General features: G+C 50.7%; 3 protein-coding genes across 6 annotated transcripts; 2 read left to right on the forward strand and 1 right to left on the reverse strand.

The window, feature by feature from the left end:
- The first annotated feature begins 85 nt into the window (after window positions 1-85).
- Window positions 86-4890, forward strand: ZNF576 (zinc finger protein 576). Its single transcript, XM_079117410.1, has 3 exons — window positions 86-456; window positions 762-862; window positions 2823-4890. Exons 1-3 carry the CDS (start codon window positions 428-430, stop codon window positions 3248-3250), a joined length of 558 nt encoding a protein of 185 aa, XP_078973536.1. The 5' UTR covers window positions 86-427; the 3' UTR covers window positions 3251-4890.
- Window positions 4891-9327: 4437 nt separating this feature from the next.
- ZNF428 (zinc finger protein 428) lies at window positions 9328-18809 on the reverse strand. Of its 4 annotated transcripts, none has more exons than XM_079118051.1 (4): window positions 17888-18809; window positions 15343-15439; window positions 14695-14900; window positions 9328-9992 (listed from the first exon to the last, which is right to left on the reverse strand). In XM_079118051.1, exons 3-4 carry the CDS (start codon window positions 14768-14770, stop codon window positions 9490-9492), a joined length of 579 nt encoding a protein of 192 aa, XP_078974177.1. In that variant the 5' UTR covers window positions 14771-14900; window positions 15343-15439; window positions 17888-18809; the 3' UTR covers window positions 9328-9489. The 4 variants fall into 4 exon arrangements, with proteins under 4 accessions (XP_078974177.1, XP_078974176.1, XP_078974174.1 ...); XM_079118050.1 differs by lacking the exons at window positions 15343-15439; window positions 17888-18809 and adding exons at window positions 15684-15787; window positions 15871-17837; XM_079118048.1 differs by lacking the exon at window positions 15343-15439.
- On the forward strand, window positions 12219-14690 carry SRRM5 (serine/arginine repetitive matrix 5; the record flags this gene model as incomplete). Its single annotated transcript, XM_079117200.1, has 1 exon — window positions 12219-14690. A coding segment is annotated over exon 1 (1593 nt), but the record flags the coding sequence as incomplete, so codon positions are not given.
- Window positions 18810-20006: the final 1197 nt, after the last annotated feature.

The raw sequence follows: 20006 nt of genomic DNA on the forward strand, positions 1-20006 counted from the left end.
AGGAAACTCAGATTTGTATGGTACGCTCGGCTCACAACGTCATCATAGTGCGTCCAGGACAGGGAAGGACCCCCCCCACACCCCGCCCATGATTCTGAGGACCGGGCCGGCGTGACTGTACTGCTGCCGGACAGCAATCCCTGACCTCGACCTCTAGAGGCTCTTCCGGAGAAAGGACGCGGAGACCCCGGGGACCTCGAGACTCGGTGGGCCCTACCCTACTCCCCTCGGTGGCGGCGCTGTGGCGCGCGACTGACAGGCGCAGCGAAAGGCAGCCCGCTGCTGGACCGAGAGCAGCGGAGGCCGGGCCGACCGGCTCGGGAGCAGGGGGCTGAGGCCGGGCTGCCGGGAGCGGGACGCTGCGGCTGGAAGCGTGCCTGGGAGGCAGGGACTCCGGGTGGAACAAGTCGCAGGATGCCAAAGAACGATGTCTCCCGGGAAGAGGAGGGTTAAAGGGTGGGTACCACGACTCTCCCCAACACGCGTGAGACCAGAATGAGATTAGTGTCAAGACCAAGGGTTCCACCCTTTCAGGGAGTTAGTTGGGTGGAGGAGGTCAGAGGTCATACAGGTGAAAAGGCCCTAGGGGGACTGCCAAACCCAGGGAATCTAATCTGGGTGGGTTGAAGCCTGTCTAGTGAAAAAGCGCCTTCAGCGAGTTCAAGGAGATGGATGTGTGGGGGCACCAAAGGATTAGCAGGCTCTTTAAGGCTGGTGACAAATGAGGAGCCCTCACATAGGCGTGCTCTTCTCTTGACCAGAGGAATCTCAGTCCCCATGGAGAACTCACACCCTGAAGACACCATGGAGCAACAGGATTCACCCAAGGAGAGGAGGCCCAGCAGCCCAGGAGGAAACGTCTGTGAGTACTGCCGGCCGGAGGAGGGTGGGCGCAGAAACCTATGCATTCCGTGTCTGTGGTGCTACCGAGCCCTGCCTGTTGGGAAGGGGCTGGAACAACCTGGAACTGCCCTGCCAGGAACTGTCTTTCCTCACGCTTATGCTCAGGTGTACTCATCCTGCTCTGGCCACAGAGCAGAAAGGGGAGGCAGTTTAGAGGGATAGGGTGGCTTCCAAGAGAGGTTTGGGGTAGAAATGTGGCTGGGAAAATCTATACTGTGAGGGAAGCCCCAAAGTTCTGGCCCCAACTCTGACCTAGATTTTTCAGTGTGATGACCCCCCTTGTCAAAAGAGGCTGCCACACTGAGCTCAGTGGCGCAGGCCTGTAATCCCAGCATCTCTGGCTGAGGCATGAGGGTCACAAGTTCAAGGACAGCCTCAGCAACTTAGCAAGACCCTGTCCCAAAATAAAAAATGAAAAGGGTTGGGGATGTATAGCTGGTACAGCACCCCTGCATTCAGTCCCTAGTACTGGGGATGGGAAGGGTGGGACCTGCCACTACCCACCTCACAGGTCTGTTTATGGGATTAGCTGCAGAAAAGGGGAAAGCCTGATTTTAATAAAGGTACACTGTTTGACATACAGTGGCAGCAGCTCCTACTGAATGCTTACTATGTGCTTGGTGCATTCATTCTCATACTGAGTTTAACACTCATTCAGTACTCCTAATCATTGACCCTGTGTAACTGATACTGTCACTTTAAGTTAAGGGAACTGAGTCAGAACTTAAGAATCTGTAACAAGTGCCACAGTGTCAGGGCCCTCTAGCTAGACCACTGGCCACACACCTGTCTTGAACTAATTGGGCTTATTGTTCACACATCATGGGGAACTAGGATGTCTCAGGATGAGTGTTTAAGAAGGATTTATAGGGAACCAGGTCAGTGGTGCATGCCTGTTATCCCAGTGACTTGGGAGACTGAGGCAGGAGGATCACAAGTTAGAAGCCAGTTCAGCAACTCAGTGAGGCCCTAAGCAACTTAGTGAGGCCCTGTCTCAAAATAAAAAAAGAACTGGGGATGTGGCTTAGTGGTTAAGTACCCCTGGGTTTAATTCCGAGTCCAAAAAAAAAAAAAAAAATTATTGGGTGTGGCTTGCTTGTGGTGATTTGGGGAATGGGTTAAAGAATGGGGCTTTTGCTCAGGATTAGATGCTGCCAGGAAGTAGGAACAACTCTAACTGGCTCTCATAATCTTATCTAGGAGGAGGGAAAAAGTGAGGTCAGGTTGTGATTGATGAAGAAGCAGCGGACACTCACATTAGCAAGAACAGGGGGGTGGCCAGTCATTTTCATGGCTTAGATAATGTTCATGTTCTATTTGTATCCAGATATTATGATAGTGTGGTCTTGATTCATCCCAGTCACAGCAACACCTTGTCTGTCACTGTTTTCTGTGGAATGATGTTCACTAGAACACCTAGGCCTTGCCCTGTCAGGTCAGCTCCCTGGTACAGGTGCTTTTCCCTGCCTTGGGAGTAATAACTGCAAACATTGTTTAAAGCAGCACTATATAAATTGACTCATTCCTTGCAACAATCCTAAGAGGAGATACTGTTATCATCCCATTTTCCAGGTGAGAAAACGGTGTGCTTGCCTAGGAAGTGGTGGAGCTGGGGTCCAGTCCCAGGCAGTGCTCTAGCCACCACACTGTTGTCAGATGGGCAGACTCCCTCGGTTCAATTCCTGGTCCCATCTTTTCATTTCCCTACCTTGTGACTGTGGGCAACTTGCCTGACCTATTTGAGCCTTGTGTCTGCTCATCCATAAAATAGGTTCGTAACAGTTCTGTACTGTTGTTTGGCACTAGCAAGAGCCTAGCACATCTAGCATTCACTGGTGGTTGCTGGCATGATTCTGGGGCTTGGGAGAGGTCCTGGATACTCCTGCTGGCCTTCCCCGACCTCTCCCCACATCCCTTAGGCCACCTAGGGGCCCCGCAGTGCACCCGCTGCCTCATCACCTTCGCCGATTCCAAGTTCCAGGAGCGTCACATGAAGCGTGAGCACCCAGCGGACTTCGTGGCCCAGAAACTGCAGGGGGCTCTCTTCATCTGCTTCACCTGCGCTCGCTCCTTCCCCTCCTCCAAGGCCCTGATCATCCACCAGCGCAGCCACGGTCCAGCAGCCAGGCCCTCCTTGCCGGGTGCACCCACCACTGCCCAGCCCACCTTCCCTTGTCCTGACTGTGGTAAGACCTTTGGGCAGGCTGCTTCTCTGAGGCGGCACCGCCAGGTGCACGAGGCCTGCACTGCCCCTGGTCCCTTTGCCTGTACGGAGTGTGGTCAGGACTTTGCCCAGGAAGCAGGGCTCCATCAACACTACATTCGACATGCTCGGGGGGAGCTCTGAGTACACTCTAAGCCCTTCACAGTAATGCAGGCTCTGGCTGGTGGGACCTACCCATGGTAAGGCACAGGTCTCCTGGGGGCTCTGGAGGGATCTGCTTCCCACCCTGGGAAGGCCAAAAGTCTCTTGACAAGTAGGACCTGGAGGGCTGTCATTTAGATTTTCAGTCTTCGGAGGATATAGGGCCTTTAGGGAAACAGTGAAATTGGAAAACCGTGAGATCTTTTTAAGAAAATGAGCAAGGGAAAAAAAAAAAAAAAGAAAGAAAATGAGCAACAGAGAAGGAAAAATTATTCTCCCTCATTCCCAGTTAAATAACTAGCTGCAGATTGTATAATCACCTTTAATGTTTCCCAGATGGATGCCACGGGCTGCAGGAGCAAATTGCCCTGGATCTGTGCCTGAGTAGGGGCAGGGAAGGGAGGTGTTGCTGTTCTGCAATGAGACTGGGTAAATCCCAGACCTGGAGCAACGTGGGCCTCTGCTGGGTCTCTGCAGATGGGGCAGCAAGGTGGGAGCCAGACCCCAGGTCCTAGAGGCATTGAGGTTTAGGTCCTGTCTCCTCCCTGTCTGCCGGCCCTCCCCACTCATACAGCAGCCACGGCACTGGCGGCATAAGTTCATTTATGTCCTATTTAAATAATTTTGTGTACCATTCTAGGAATGGGATTTTTTTTTTTTTTTTTTTTTTTTTGTATGTGTAGGGGAGACGGCATGAATAAGCTAACAGAAATAGTATCTAAAAACTAAACATCCATATTAAAACGTCTAAACAGGGAGTTCTGGCTTTTGAGTGGGAATTGCTAGAGAACATAAGGATGTGGGAAGGAGGGAGCTCAGGGCAGAGCTGGCCTAGTCCTGTAGGGAAACTAGTTTGGAGTCAAACAGAGATACCTTCTGTTTCATATTTCATTTGGCCAACTCTGGGAGCTTTCCCATTAAGATCCTATTTTCAGTTCTCTTAAAAAGACCAGCACAGGACTTATGTTGTCAGCATGGTCAGGGCAAATGCCGCAAGCTGGAGCCGAGCAGGGAGTGTCGCCCTCAGACTGAAGATGAGTCCTGCCAGGCCCATTTTCATCTCTAACATGACCTGCCTTGCCTCTGGAGACAATAGCTGATGCCCTGCATTCATTACTCAGGCCATATTTGAATTGAGGGATGTTTTTAAAACCCACAGGGATATGGGAGAAACTGATAGCTAACTCAATTTCTAGTTAGGCATGTGGGAATTAAAGACCACATTTCCCAGACTCCCTTGCAGCTAGATGTGGTCCTGTGGCCAAGTTCTAGCTAAATTCCTAGGTAGAAGAGTCAAGCCTGAAAAAGGCACGTGCCTTTCCTCTAAATGGAATGTGGACATGGTACCCAGTCACCTAGGACTGAGGATGAGCAGCATGTGGGATGGCAGAGCAACAACACAGCAGGAGCCTGGGTCAATGGCCAAACTCACAGAACACTACCATACCAGCCCCCACTCCGATAACATGTAAGAGAAACAACTCTCCATCTTGTTGAAGCCACCATCATTTTGGGTCTGTTACAGGCTGCAGAATTTCAAGCCTAAGGCAGGGGTCTGCAAACTATGGCCAAATCTAGCCAGCTGCTGCTTAGTTTTACAAATAAAGGTTTTTTGGAACCCACTTGGCTCTTTTTTTTTTTTTTCTTTCTTTCTTTCTTTCTTTTTTTTGGGGGGGGTCTATGACTGCTTTCACATTGAATGGCAGATTTGAGTAGCTGCAGCAGAGGCCTCATGACCCACAAATCCATTTGGCCCTTTAGCATGAAAGTCTGCAAACCCTTTGTCTAACTGAATACTCCTATTGGACTCCTCTTTTGAGACCTACTCTGAGTCTGGAATCAGGGTTTGCCACCTGGGAAATACTAGCTGTACCTGGTGTGTGTATGTGTAGGATTTGGGACAGGGTTAGCCTGGAACTCTTCCTGTAGTGACTTATGGAGAAACAGGTTTACAGTCAGTTGGCCATCACTTCTCCCCCAAGATACCAACTTCACCAAAGCCAAACAGATGTTTCCAATTCAGATGTTTTCATATCACTCCCACAGTGGCTCCCCCAATCCCAAACAAGGGATACACGTTCTCCCACGATAGTGGTCTGCCCAGTTTCCCCCTGGGCTTCCTGTTCTCTCTGATGTCATATATTCCTAAGACTAGATAGCATCACTGGTGGCTTCCAAATATTTACAGCCCAAACCCCAGGCATGTGGTACAGGCACCTGGATGATGAATGGGAACCTCAAAATGGGTCAACATGATTCCTACAGCCCCTGGCCCCCTACACAACTCTAAGATCTTGAGTCTCCTAACTGCTCCCCTTGCTACCACTCCTCCCTCCACTCTCTACTACCCTGTGTGTAAAGTCAGCTCCCATCACTCCTCTTATAACACTACAGTGGCACCCTGTAAGTATCATCTGAAACCTGATTGAAGCCACAAAACCTGACTGAGTTCCAGTCCACTCAGTAACCAATTCCCTTTTTTTTTCTTTGGTGCTGGGGATTGAACCCAGGGCCTTGTGCTTACAAGGCAAGTGCTCTACCGACTGAGCTATCTCCCCAGCCCCTTCCTCTCTTTTCACTATATTCCAGCTGCACAGGCCAGGCTGACTTCTGCCTCAGGGTCTTGGTGCTTGCTGTTTGTTTTGGAATGCTTTTACACCAGAATTTTGCAAAGCTGACTCCTCATCCATCAGTTCTCAACACAGCTACCTCCTAAGAGAAGTGCACCTCAGCCAGCGTGATTAGAGGGTCACTTCACCCCTTGTTCTGACATTTTCTGCATAGAACTCTTCAGCAGCTGGAATCACCACACTTTGGTTGGTGTGATTATCTGTGTCCTTACACTCCAAAAGCTCTTGAGAACAGGAAGTATCATATTTCAGACTCCCACCACTTCATCCTTTGACTAGGATGGTGCTAGGATGGAGGACTTGAAAATACTCATTGATTAAGTCTCCATGATGCTAGAGCTTCCCACAAACTATTTCCCAGATTCCCTTGCTGCCAGGTGCCTGACTTCAAATGGGATTAAGTGCCCTTATAAAAGGGCTCCAAGGAACTAGCTAGGCCCTTCTATCTCTTCCACCATATGAGGACACAGCAAAAGGCACCATCTTGGAAGCAGAGAGCAGCCCTCACCAGCCACTGATCTGCTGGTACCTTGTCCTTAGTCTTTAGAACTGTGAGAAATACATTTTTAATCTTTATAAGGCACCCAATCTCAGGTATTTTGTTATAAATATAACATCTTGTTTTTACCAGCTGTGAATTTCTGCCTTGACACTTTTAAGGTTCTGTGATGTTCAGCTGTAGTGGTTATAAAAGTTCCATTTCAAAGACTGGATGTCAGGTTCTGTGACTTGGATGAGAAGTGTGGGTTTTGAAAGACACTTTGGTCCAAGATCCTGTGACAGGTATCAAAATGCAAATGTTCTGTGCCAAGCAAAGCATAGGGCACCCAAGAATGAATGCCTCCCCATAGGAGGTGGTCCCTACTCAGCTCTATCCAATTCCTGCCCCGTAGGAAGATGGATTCAGCAGTCCACCTCCCATAATTTTTCAAGAAAAAACAGAAACCTCCATTTTTATGTGAAATTTCCATTTTTCAATGTTGGTAATCAGTGTTATCTAGCTAGCCAGGCACGGTGGTGTGTGGCTGTAATCCCAGCTATTCAGGAGGCTGAGGCAGGAGAAATCACAAGTTCCAGACCAGCCTCGGCAATGGGGGGGGGGCTGTCTCAAAACAAAAAATAATCAGGATTATAGCTCAGGATTATAGTGGTAAAGCACCCCTAGGTTCAATCCTCAATACTGCAAAAAATAAGCCCTCAATAGTTCTTTGGAGACAGGTACATTCTGTCAGTCAGACTAGCTGTGGGCAACCACGCTGCTGTACCTGGTGTGCAGCTTAGTAGTGGAATGTATGCCCTGCACCTGGTTGTCTGGGTTAAAACCTGAGCTCTGCTCTGTGACTTGTAGCAGGTCACTCAATGGCTCTACACTCCTGTTGTAGCGGTTGTAAAATGGTGGTGAAAACTGCCTGTATATCTCTAAGGGTTATTACGAGGACTGAGAGGAAGCCTAGGTACCTAAGCCCCACAGCACAGCCCCGCGTTGCTCTGCCTCACACCTCCTGCCAGTCCTCCCCTGGCTCCCAGAGCTCCAGCCTCATGGCCCACAAGCACTGCCACACACACCACAAGCAGGGGCCCCAGGCGGCCCTGTGGCTTACTCCTTTCCCTTGTCCAGGTCCTGCTTTGACGTCACCTTCTCAGTTACTTGGCCTTGTGGTCCCTGACACCATGTTGAAAACTACAGCCTTTACACACACCAGCTTCCCACTGCCCTTCCTATTTCTCCAAAGCACTTCCGGCCTTCTAACAGTCTACACATTTTGTATATTTTACTTAATCATCTGCTTACTGTCTTCCCCGCTGTAATATAACCTCCATGAAGGCAGGAGTGTGTGTTTGTGTTCACTGCAGCAGTCCAAGCTCCCAGAACAGTGCCTGTATCTCACAGGTACTCAGTAAATCACTGCCAAACGAATGAGAAAATAAATAACAGTCCCTACACCTCAGAAGGATCCCAAGCATTTGTCCACATAAAGCACTTAGCCCAGGGCCTGGTCTGCTGGAAGCACTGACTTCATGATGCCATTATGGTAATTCAGGTCCTATTCTTGAAGGTTCTTAGTTGCCAAGCTTGTATGAGTTAACACATGTAAAGCACCAGAGAACAGGGCTTGGCACGTGTAAATGTTCAGTAAATGGTAACTACCATTATAATCAGGCTTCTATTTTTCAAAACAGCGTTAGTGTTTTGAAAGCCTATGGGAATTAGTACTTCCCACTCCAGAGAGCCCAAGTTTCACCAAGGTTGTGATGAGCCAGCCCTCTGCTACCCTCTGACCCTCACTGATCCTTGTTGGTCCATGACACCACGTTGAAAACTCATGAGGGCTCAGCCCTCCTCACTCCCTTCCTGCCATGCTGGGCAGACCCTTGCTTCATCCAACTGTATCTCTCTCTTCCACCCCCAAGCACAGCTCCCCACTCTTCCTTCAGGCCTCAGTCACCTTCTCAGGGAGGACTGTGCTACTTAAAATGGCAACCCCTTCCAGAACTGTTCTCCCCTCTCTCCCTCTTCTTTATTTTCTCTACAGCATTTACCACCATCCAGCATATGCTATATCTTGTTTTCTGTCTGTCTCCAATGACAGTCCCTGCTCACCCCACATCAGCTCCATGAAGACAAGGATCTTATTCACTGGTGCATTCTCAGTGCTTAGCACACAGCAGGTAATCAAAAATTATTTGTTAAATGAATACATTATAATCCCTACTTGACAAAGTTATTCTAAGAACCAGATGATCTCATACAAATAGAGTACAGCACTGTGCAAGTCCTGGGAAGATGGCAGCTAGAATTATCACGAAGGTTCTATTTTTGTAAGTTCCTAGATGCATAATTTCTGAGTCCATATACATAAAGCCCTTGGCCTGGCACCAGACTCCCAGGAAGTGCTTGCAGAGCCTTGCATGATTCTGATGGCAGTCCTCTTTATGGAGGTGCTCAGGCAATGTGACACTAGCTGTCCCCCACAAACCATTTCCTGCTTTCTGGGGTCTGGCTAGACTGCCCTTCCTAGGCTGCTTTGCAGTTGGCTGTGGCCATGTATCTAACTCCTCGGTCAAGGCAGGGCAGAGCTTGCAGAATGGTGTACTTCCAGGCTCCCTGTCCTCCCCCACCAGCAGGACCCAAGCATGGCCACCCACTCTGTGTGGATGATGGCAGTCTTAAGGGGCAGCCTGGTTCCCAAATCACCCACCCGGGACCATTATATGAGTGAGAAAAAAAACTGTTGTGTTGGAGCCTGTATATCCTGGAGTCTGAGTAAATACATGAACCACACGGATGGTCAGCAGGGAGGAAATGCAAAGTTATCTTGGCCACAGCGACCTTGAGCTGCCACAAAGAGGAGCCTGGGATGGGGGTGGGGATAAAGGCTCAGGTGTGTGCTACACATCTCACATACACACACACACCCAAACACATGCTGGGCCAACACACGCAGAATCTGCATTTTATTCTGGCCTTCACACATCTACTACTAAGACAACACAGATCAGCAGTACCCCATTCCTAGGACCATGCTGACTTCCTCAGTCCTTCCTCCCACCCCACCCCTTCTGCCCAGCTCCCTGGGTTGGGGGCTCTGTCTACACCTCCCCCCGGGCATGCAGCATGAAGTGGCCATGCAGCTCGCCGAGGTTGTCAAAGGAGTCCTCACACTCTGTACAGTGGTAAGTGCCTTCCTCCTCCTCCTCTTCCTCCTCCTCCCCCCGCCCAGCTGGCCGTCCCTCCCCAGCTCGAGGTGGCTCCTCCTCTTCCTCCCTGAGGGCCCTGCCTTCAGGGGCTGGTGCTTCCTGGGGGGCTGTAGCAGGGCAGCAGAGCCGGCAAGGTGGGGTGCCCGGTGGGGCCTCCCCAAGTGGTGAGCGGCCACAGAGCTGGCAAGGCTGGGCTGGGGGACCTGGGGGCTGGGCTGCACGGGGAGGCCGGCGAGACGGGCCTCCCCGGCCCCCACCAAGGCGCTGCTTCACCTTGTAGCCCGGGTCATATTCGGGATCGTCAGTGGTCTCCTCTTCCTCCTCCTCCTCATCATCTTCTTCTTCGGAATCCGGCTCTGAGAGAGTATATTCGGAGTCAGAGGAATGCTCAGGGCCTGTCAGGACAGATGGGGAAAGACAGTGGCATCAGAGGACAGAGGGCTATGCCTAGCTGCCCCCGTTTCAGATTCACCCAATGGAGAGGGCAGCCTGGCACAACCTTCCTTCTCCACGGATGGGGCCTCCGGGCGGAACTGGGCCTGGCACAAAGAAGATGCTCCATGTCTGTGTCCAGAGAACGAATGTCTAGCATGAACTGCATCTGGGGTGCAGTGGGGTCACAGCAACAATAAAGCATTCACTGCTATCCTGTACACACACACACACACACACACACACACAAATCCTTACAACGACCCTTGGAAGGAGGGTGCTATTGTTACTCTACCTGACAAATGTGGAAACTGAGGCATGGAGCAGCAAGGCGACTCTCTTGCCTGGGGTCACTCAGCTCTAATATGGACAGCTACATGAGTGATGGCCAACACCCCATCACTTCAGGGAGACACATTTGAACAGGTAGTTAAATTAAAACACACATACATACGCATGTATTTTGATGTGCGTGGTCATATACATATACATATAATTAAAATATGAGTATAGATACATTACTGTGATTTCATGTGTATGAAGGACACGCCTAGGACGGATTTAGGTTTAAAAAAAAAGGAAAAATTTTGAAGCTGACATACAGGAAAAGGTGGTATCAGCAAGTGGTCTGGGGGCACACATGCAGAGCAGCCCCCACGATGACAGGGAAGCACTGGTGCCCTCTCCCAAAGGCTCTCCCAGGATGGCACCAAGCCTCACCGTCATCCACAGAGCTGGCCAGGGCACCTGTGCCACAGGCCTTCCGGCACCTCTCTGCCTCCTTTTCTGTCCTCTCCAGCCACAATGGGCTCCTGGCTGTCTCTTGACACCCCAGGTATGAACCTACCTCAGAGCCTTCACTATTGACCAAACTCACTCCCTCTTCCCCTTGACTCTGCTCAACTGTCTCAGGAACTCTGGTCACGCTGCCTAACCAGCAGTCCTCCCCAGCACTCCCTATGCCCCTTACTCTACTTTTCTTTCAGACCTAATCTGCTCACAGCATGTCCCTGTGGGTGTGTTTATTGTCTGCTGAGAGCAGGGACCTAGGCTCACCATGGTGGCCTGTATCTGGCACTCTCTGTGCCTGCAGGTTGTGGAATGGGAACCTTTGCACCAATTTTCCAGGCCTTTTCTGAGAATGGCTATTCCCTCTGCTGTGAATGTCCTGCCCTACTTTCCAGTTAGGACCCAGGAGGAGGCTCCCCTCCTTGGTGACACTGTCCCAGACCTCCTCACCCCAGGCAGCTAATCACCATTTCTACTGCTCTCATGCTGTCCCAGCTGTCCCCAGCTCTGGGCCCACAGGGCTATGCATTTTTTTTTTTTTTTTTTTAAGTACTATGCCATGGTGGCTTTAATTTGGTTCTCCTCAATGACTGAAGAGGTCAATAGCTTTTCAAGTACTTATGAACTATTTATATATCTTCTTTAGAGAAATGTCTATTCACATCCTTTGTTCACTTAAAAAACTGCATTGTTTTTGAGTGAGTTGTGTTCTTTGCGAATTCTGAATACAAGTCCTTACCAGATATCTCAACAGATTTTTGACAGGTACAAAAACAATTGAGCCCATCGTAGTTGTGCATGCCTGAAATTTCAACAACTAAGGAGGCTGAGGCAGAAGGATCATTGAGGGCAGCCTCGGAAACCTGGCCAGTCCTTTTCAAAATAAAAGGGGGCGGGGGATACTGCTCAGTGATAGAGCACTTGCCTAGTATGGGAGAGACCCTCCGTTCAATTCCCGGTACAGGGTGAGTGGACAAAAAAAACAAAACCCCCAAATCTTTCCCGTCTCATTATCACGCTACTTGCACCCACGCGCTACGTTCACTTTACTGGGGCTTCGATTAATGCTCTTTCCCGTCCTCAAGCCAGATTTCTCCGCTCGTGCCGTGCTGCCACCGCTGACTTGGCGAAAGGGTGCCACCAGTTTCCGAAGAACTGGAGGGACGAGTTCACGGACTATTTCCGGACAGGTGGAAGAACAGAGGGAACATCGCAACTCCCTGCTCCGTTCCCTTAAGTCCCTCACTTTCCCTATTTAATTCTCCCGGGCGCCACCCCGCGGCCCGACGCGGCGTGGCGCCCGGTCGTGTATGTACAGAGAACCGCAGGCAGGGCCAGGGCTATGCATTTGTGTCCATGTTCCATCCCCACCAGACCAGGGATAGTCCTGTGTGGCTCACTGCTGGGTTCCTGTCCTCACCAGCCCAGTAGGGTTATAATACCTGCTGAACAGCCTCTCCTCAGCTCCGGCTGTTCCTGCCCCATCCTGCTACATCCCTGCTGTTTACCAAACGTGCTGTTTCCTGAGGCCCTGATTTGTGCTGATCCCTATGTGTGGAATGCTGTCCCTGACTCTTTCCACCTGGTCACCTATTCATTCTTTAGGACCCAGCACAGGCTGTTCTCCCTGAAGCCATTACCCTGATTCCTCCAGATACCAGCCAGGGGTCTCTCCCAAACTCACTCTGCCCTGGCTACCCCACCTAAGATCCCCCGTAACTGTCCTTACAGCATAACTCTGGGACCCCATATGTCTCCCCCATCAGACTGGGAACCCCTCAAGGACAGGTCTGACCTCAGGTCCCACCACTGTTTAGCAGAGGACATGAAGGTCAATGGCTGACAGTGGCCCTGCCTCCCCAGGGCACCCTTTCCTGCTCTATAGGCAACAACGCTACTCTTCAAGGCCCAGCTCACATGCCACCTCTGCAAAGTCCATCCCAGCTCCCAGGGGATGGTGTTTTTGTTCACTGGATTCCTTCAACCCTTGGACCCCCATATCACCCTGACCACACTGGGCACTGACAGAGCAGGTCTGCAGACTGAAGACTCTTCAAGGAAGGGCTATTACCAACCCCTCCCTGTCCCCAGCAATGTTGAGCATGTGTGTCCCAGAGACATTTGCTGAACAGCTGCAAAATGGTGGCAATATCCCCAACCTTGGTCCAGGGCCCCTCCTGCACCTCACACCTGACTTCATACTGCCCACCCTTCAGGAGCCTCCATACCCACTATGACTTCACACAGTGGGCCCATGACAGGCAATCAGGTCACTGTCCATGGCTACCAAGTCTTGCATGTCCACCATGACTTCTAGGACCACAAGCCCTTTTGTACCCATCATGCCTTCACCTAAGAGATCCTCAAAGCCTAGCATGTCTGCGGCATCCACTGGATCCTCCAAGCCTGCTATGGTTCCCACATCTCCTGCCTCCTTAAAGGTCACCAAATCAGCAATGCCCAACACCTCCTCAGTAGCCCCCAAGCCATCAACGTCCCCCAACTCAGTCATGAGCCCGAGCAGTTCCAAGTCCACCAAATCAACAAGTACAAAGACGGCCCCTTCTAACCAGCCCCACAGCAAGTCCCAAGTCCGCAATAAGGTAAGAACGCCCAGCAGGGCGAGCACTGACACGAGGACCAGCAAAGGCAGCAAGATCACCAGCATGAAACGCCACCAGCAGAGAGGCACGCACAGCCGGGGCCGTACTCCTGGCAGAAGGGGCAGTCGCAACTCTAAGAGGTCACCCAGCAGGGCCAGCACTCCCAGCAGGATGAGAACTCATGGTGCCAGACCAGGCTTAGCCAAAAGGGCGAGAACTCCTACTTCCCATCCAAAACAGAGTCGGGGCAAGAGTTATAGCCGGCCTAGAACCAACACCCAGGAAAAGAGCGACAACCAGCTCAAAAACATGAGCACAAAAAAGAGTTACAGCCCGCCAGAAGCCTTAGGTATGGGGAGCAGTTCCAGGCTGGTTGTAACCCCCAGTCGGTCAAAGAGTTACAGCCCAACCAGAATACCCTTCCAGGAGAAGGGTAACAGCCAGTCTCCAACATCATCAAGGAAGGTGAAGAGTTCTAGTCAGATGGCGGCCCCCAGCAGGGAACCAAGTTACAGCCCGACTGAAGTGGCCAGCAGGCTCAAGAATTACACCCAGCCTACCACCCCCAGCAGGACCCGGAGTCACAGCCAATCCAGCACCCCCAGCAGGACCCGGAGTCACAGCCTCTCTAGCACCCCCAGCAGGACCCGGAGTCACAGCCTCTCTAGCACCCCCAGCAGGACCCGAAGTCACAGCCGATCCAGCACCCCCAGCAGGACCCGAAGTCACAGCGAATCCAGAACCCACAGAAGGACGCGAAGTCACAGTCGGAGGAGGACCCACAGCAGGGTGAGAAGTCACAGTTGGAAGAGAAATCACAGTAGGGCAAGAAGTTACAACTGGAAGGGAACTCCCAGACAGGTTAGGAGATATAGTCAGTCAAGAACCCACAGCAAGGGGAAAAGTCAAAACCAGTCTAGAAACCTCAGAAAAGAAAGAAGTCATAATTGGTCTAGAACCCCCAGTGAGGAAAGAAGCCACAGCCAGTCCAGAACTTCCAGCAAGGAGAGAGACCCTAGCCCATCTAGAACCTCCAGCAAGGAGACAGAGCACAGCCAATCTAGAACCTCCAGCATGGAGAGAGATCCTGGCCAGTCTACAACCTCCAAGAGTTTCAGTGGGAAGAGATCTCCTAGCAGGACAAGGACTCCCAGTCAGGCCAGAGCCCTCAGCAAGACAAGGAGTCACTCCCCATCAAAAGTGCCCAGTGGGTCCCAATCCCCAGGCCAGGATAATAGTCAGAACCATACCCCTACCAACAAAGCCACCTCACCTGGGGAGAGGTCTTCATCGTCTTCTTCTAAGCTGGCGTAGCCCCCAGTCTCAGCTGGCTCCCGAGTCTCTGTCATGGCCAGGGGAGGGGACGGGAGACAGGAGAAGAGCAGCAGCTGGGCAGCGTCCCTCCCCGGCCAGCTCTCCAGTCACACCTCCCGGCCACCAATTCTTCTAATACAGGATGTTGGCAGGTAGAGAGGGATGCTGGACAGGGGAAAGGAAAGGCCTGTGGTGACTCAATAAATTTTTACATAGTGCTCGTCCCTATTCCAAGCCCCGCCGTGTGCTAAGTGCTGGGATGAGGCTCTCAGACTGCTGTCAGAGCCCCAGCTGCAGCCCTGACCCCTCTGGAGGGTTTCATTTCCTCACCTGGGCCACGACACTGTTTTGTGGTTCTTATTCAATGGGGTAGGAAGAGGCGACATCCCATATGTTTAACAGTAGGAACTGGCATAGGTACTAATCAGAATTAAGAGTGGGGCAGGCATTAACCCTTTTGGTGCTGGATTGTGGGGAGGTGCAGGGCTGGAAGAGGATCCAAAGTGGTTGTTTGTGATACAGAATACTTGGTACAGCAGTTCATAAACCATCAGTCTGGAAGTATTTCAGTATTGAAACAACTGAAGCCGGGTACCATGGCGCACACCTGTAACCCCAGCGACTCAGGAGGCTGAGGCAGGAGGATTGCAAGATCGAGACCAGCCTCAGCAATTTAGTGAGACCCTCAGCAACTTGATGAGATCCTGTCTCAAATAAAAAAAGTAAAAAATAAAAAGGGCTGGGAAGGTAGCTCAGTGGTAAAATGTCTCTGGCATTTAAAAAAATTAAACAATTGATATGGCTGCACTAGTTTGTGAATGTCAGCCTTAGTTGTGCATCAAGTGTCAAGATAAGTGTCTAGGTATGAATCCTAAATCTGTCACTCTAGCTAGGGAGCTTCAAACAAAGGACCTAACTACTTTCTCTGTAGGAAAGACTTGCACAAACCTCAAAACCATGTTGACACATTATCTTCTTTGTACAGATGAGGAAGGTGAGGTAGAGGATAAATGAGTAGTCCAAGGTCACACAGCACCTGGCAGGTGGTCTAACTAGGATTTGAAGCCATGTCATCTTACCTCTCATAAAATGATTTTAAGGGCTCAAAAATTTTTTGAAGATTCGGTAGACTCACATATTGCTGGTATGTGGCAGAAACTCCATGAACAGTGACAGTAAATACTCCCAAAGCCTACCCCTGCTATAAACTCCAGCCTTTCCCTGTGCGCAGCAGGTCTTATCGCATCTGAAGCACTTGGTGCACCCTGCTGTTGCCGTCTGGAATGTCTTCTTTTGCCCCTGTAGATCTGGAGAGCTCCTTTTCACCCTTCAAAGTACACCACAAACACAAGAACCTCTACGCTTCTTCCCGGTCCAAGCATTCCTCCGCCTCTCCCAGGAAGACTTTTCCAGTCCTAGTCCTTTCTCTCCTCTTTACCAAAAGATCCCCCAGACATACAGACAGCACTTCTTGTTTCCCCTACTGCATTCCCTAGCGGTGAAAAGCCATCCAGGCCACTTAGTGAAGAGGGTGGCAGCCTCCACTGCACCTCTTACATGACAAAGCCTGTGCTGGGCACTGGGGATACAATGGTGGAAAATACCTGTCTTCAAAGCCAAGTTCACTCCTAGGGACCTAAGAGAAGACTCACACTGAATCTTGGAAGAAGATGGAGCATGAGAGGAATGACATCATTGGCAGGGGAACTTCCTAAAGAAGGCAACTAGAAGCTGGACACAGTGGTACAGTACACTTCTGTAATCCCAGCTACTCAGGAGGCTGAGAAAAGAGAATGAAAAGTTCAAGGCCAGCCTTCCTAACCTAAGAGACCTTGTCTCAAAAGAAATTTTAAAAGGGTTGGGGATGCAGCTCAGTGGTAGAAAGTCTCTGGGTTCAATCCCCAGTAACACACACACAGACACCTGGATCTGAGTCTGTAAGGACAGGATTAATAATTGGCAGAGAAGAGTTCTTGTAATATTCTAGTACATAGAGGGAATTCTAATTTGGGAATTCTATTGTATGCCTGGATAAAATGGACAGAATTTAGCAAATAAAAACAGGATACCCAGTTAAATTTGAATTTCAGATAATTATTTAATATATGTATGTTTATGCACTATTTGGGATGTTCTTTGTCTTCCTTTTTTGGGGGGTACAGATGGGTGGGTTCTGGGGATTGAACCCAAATGTGCTCTGCCACTGAGCCCTTTTTAATTTTTTTTTTTTTTTGACACAGGGTCTCTAAGTTGCCCACGCTGTCTGTGAACTTGCAATCCTCCTGCTTCAGCTTCCAGAGTAGCTGAGATTATAGGCACCTGCGTACTTTTCTAAGATTCCTGTTTACCTGAAATTCAAATTCAAACGTTCTAATTCTATCTGGCAACCATACAACAGGGACAATCAAGATTTCCTGTGAGGTTACCAGAAGACAATGTCCACCATTCCAGCCCACCCCTCCCCAAACCCACAACACACAAGGCCCCTTTCGGAGTATTCCAGATTCTGGAGTACTAAGAACCTAAGCCCCACTCCTACAACACCTATGGTGGTCAGACTGGCTCCCAAGATCTTAGAGGAGTATGAATGAAGCTCCCTCATAACTGAAAGGCAAAAGCGGTGACCTGGACCCGACAATGCCCTGACCCTATAACAACCAACTTCCAAAATGGCCCGCTTGCACACAGTAGGCACGCATGAGCGCAAGGCTAAGTCAGGGACCTTGTACAGAACAATAAGGACCAGTCCCACAATGCCCTGCGGCAATGCTTCCCAGGATGCTTCGAGCCTGTAATGACCACCTTCAAGACGCCCTACACCGAGGCACTCCTGACTTCCAGGACGCTCGGGGGAAGGCGCACGACCAAAGGGACCGGACCCCCACAGGGTTTAGGGCGGTCCTTCCCGGGGTACACCAGGCCTGAAACGACTCCCACAATACTGTAAGGCGCAGTGCCGGCTTTCCCAGGATGCCCCAGGAGCGTGCGAAGCCGCGTCGGGGGAGGAAAGGAGTCTGGTCTCGCCCTCAGGTCATCTCGGCTCAAGACCGCTGCCGGCTCCTCGGTGACGGCTGCCGCCACTCCCATCATGCAGCGGGGCCGTAGCGCCCGCTTCCCGGCATGCCCCGCGCACCCCGACCCCGGACACTCACCGGGGCTGGCGGCCCCAGCTCGGGCTCGGCGGTGGCGGCTGCACGCCCGGGCTCTGCGCCTGCGTTGCAAGCGGAGTAGGAGGGAGAGCGAGGGGCGTGAGGAGCCTAGGGCGCTTGCGCAGGCAGATGGACCATTCCTGTCGCACTGTGGGAAGAGGGGCTATCCGAGTCGGGCCATGGAGGAAACCGGCGCACGGGTTGTCGTGCTTTGCCCCTCACTGCCGGCGTTTACTTGGTACAGTCCGCGGCCTGAAGGCTCGAGAAGCTACTGGGCCCGCGCGTGCGTGTGCGGAGCTGGAACGCGCTTTATGAAAATGGGATGCGCTGTGGGTGGAGGGCGACAACTCGGCCTGGATCGGACTGGAGGCTTCTCATTTACATAATCCTAGCGCGGGACAAAGGAAGGCCTCCCGCACTGGAAGGAGTGATTTGCATATTCCTGGGAGAGGCTGTACTCCCCAGCGCAGTGATTAGCATATGGGGGGGTTGCTTGAGAAAGGCGCATGCGCTTAGGAACCGCAGATTAGTGTGAAGTGGGCAAACCTTGTCATAGTTCATGTCCGAAGGTAGTTCACAAGGGCCTTGATCCCTATCGATCCTCACACCCCTCCCAAGGAGGGTGAGTATTTATTGATCTGTTATGTGTCAGGCCGTGTGCTGGTAAACACTTTTTTTTTGCAGTGAACAGCACAAATCTGGTCCGCATCTTCGTGGTGCCCTGGTCAACTGAAGATCTGCACATAATTAGACCACTACATAAAACGGTCAGACCTGGAATGGTTGGCGCATAGGAAGCTGTGGGTGCCAGAAGAAGCGCCTGCCTCAGCCTTGGGTACTGGAAAGAATTCCAAAAGGTGGCTATTTTTGAGCCAAGTATGAATGGGAGCCAACTAGAATGGGTGTCTTTCTGGCAGAAGGAACATCAAGGGCAAAAGCGGGGGGGGGGGGGGGGGGGGGGGGGGGGAAAGCATAGTTTGGGGAAGTGAAAGCAGCTTACTGTGCCTGGAACACAATTGGAGAGGGAAAAGACGCCTATGGGTGATTTTAAAGAACTTAGACTTTATTGAGTATAAGAAGCTAATCACAACGTTCCAACCTTCCCAGAAGAAACTTTGTCACCTGGCAATTTAAAACTCTTCAATGGAATCCTGTTACACCTTTAAAAAAAAATCCAAACTCATTATCATGGCCTCAGGGTCTATCATGTGGTCTGGCCCTATTGCTCTTTCAGACCTCACCTACCCTCCGTTTTATCCACTCCTGTCTAGCTCCACTTGACTTCAAATACCTCAGTCTCTTTACCATCTCATGCCTTTGCTCTTGCTGTTCCCTTTACCTGAAAATGCTTTTCCCTCTGATCTTTTAATAACTGTGCTCACTATTCCTATCTTGGCACACCTGTCAATCTGAAGTCAGAATTGGGGACAGGCAGTTAGTGTAGAAATAGGGGATCGGGTCAGATGGAGGAAATGGAGGCCATGAAAGCCATCTGCCTCTGGAAGTTGGAGACTGCCCTGGGAGAATGGAATGTCAAGGACCTGCAGAGCTCATTGGTTACCAAATTTACCTGCCCTTGTCAGGGACTACAGGCAAGGAGATGCTAATTAATGCCCCCTGGGCCCTTACCTGCCTGAATGACCTTGGCCCTCCCCCCTGCCCGTTGCTTCTCACTTTATGCAAAACCGGGCCTAATCACGTAGGCAGGAAGGAAAGAGATAAGGGGGAAAGAAGAATAAAACCTATAAAAAGGACAAGATTTGCTCAATCCGATGGATTCCGCCTTGGGGTCCCCTTCTTCCAGCCGGGAGAAGTCTGCTTTTACTTTTCTCAGCAGGCTTCTCTGGCATTATACTAAAACACCTGAGGAAGCAGGATGCGCTACCAGTAAACAACGGTATCAAATCTAAGAAGATTTCTCTGATTATAATAGCATCTTCAGATTAGGGCAAGGTTATGAATAAAGCAAGATGGGCGTCGAGTTGTTTGTTGAAACTGGAGTGAAGGGTGCACGGGACTTCTTGGTCCTTTCTCTCTACTGCTGTATAATTGAAGCTTTCATAGTAACTAGCTAAAATGGTATTGCACATCCCCTTTCTCTACTTATTTTTAAAATTTATTT

This window comes from Sciurus vulgaris (assembly GCF_902686455.1).
Source record: "Sciurus vulgaris genome assembly, chromosome: 17".
Classification (NCBI taxonomy): Eukaryota; Metazoa; Chordata; class Mammalia; order Rodentia; family Sciuridae; genus Sciurus; species Sciurus vulgaris.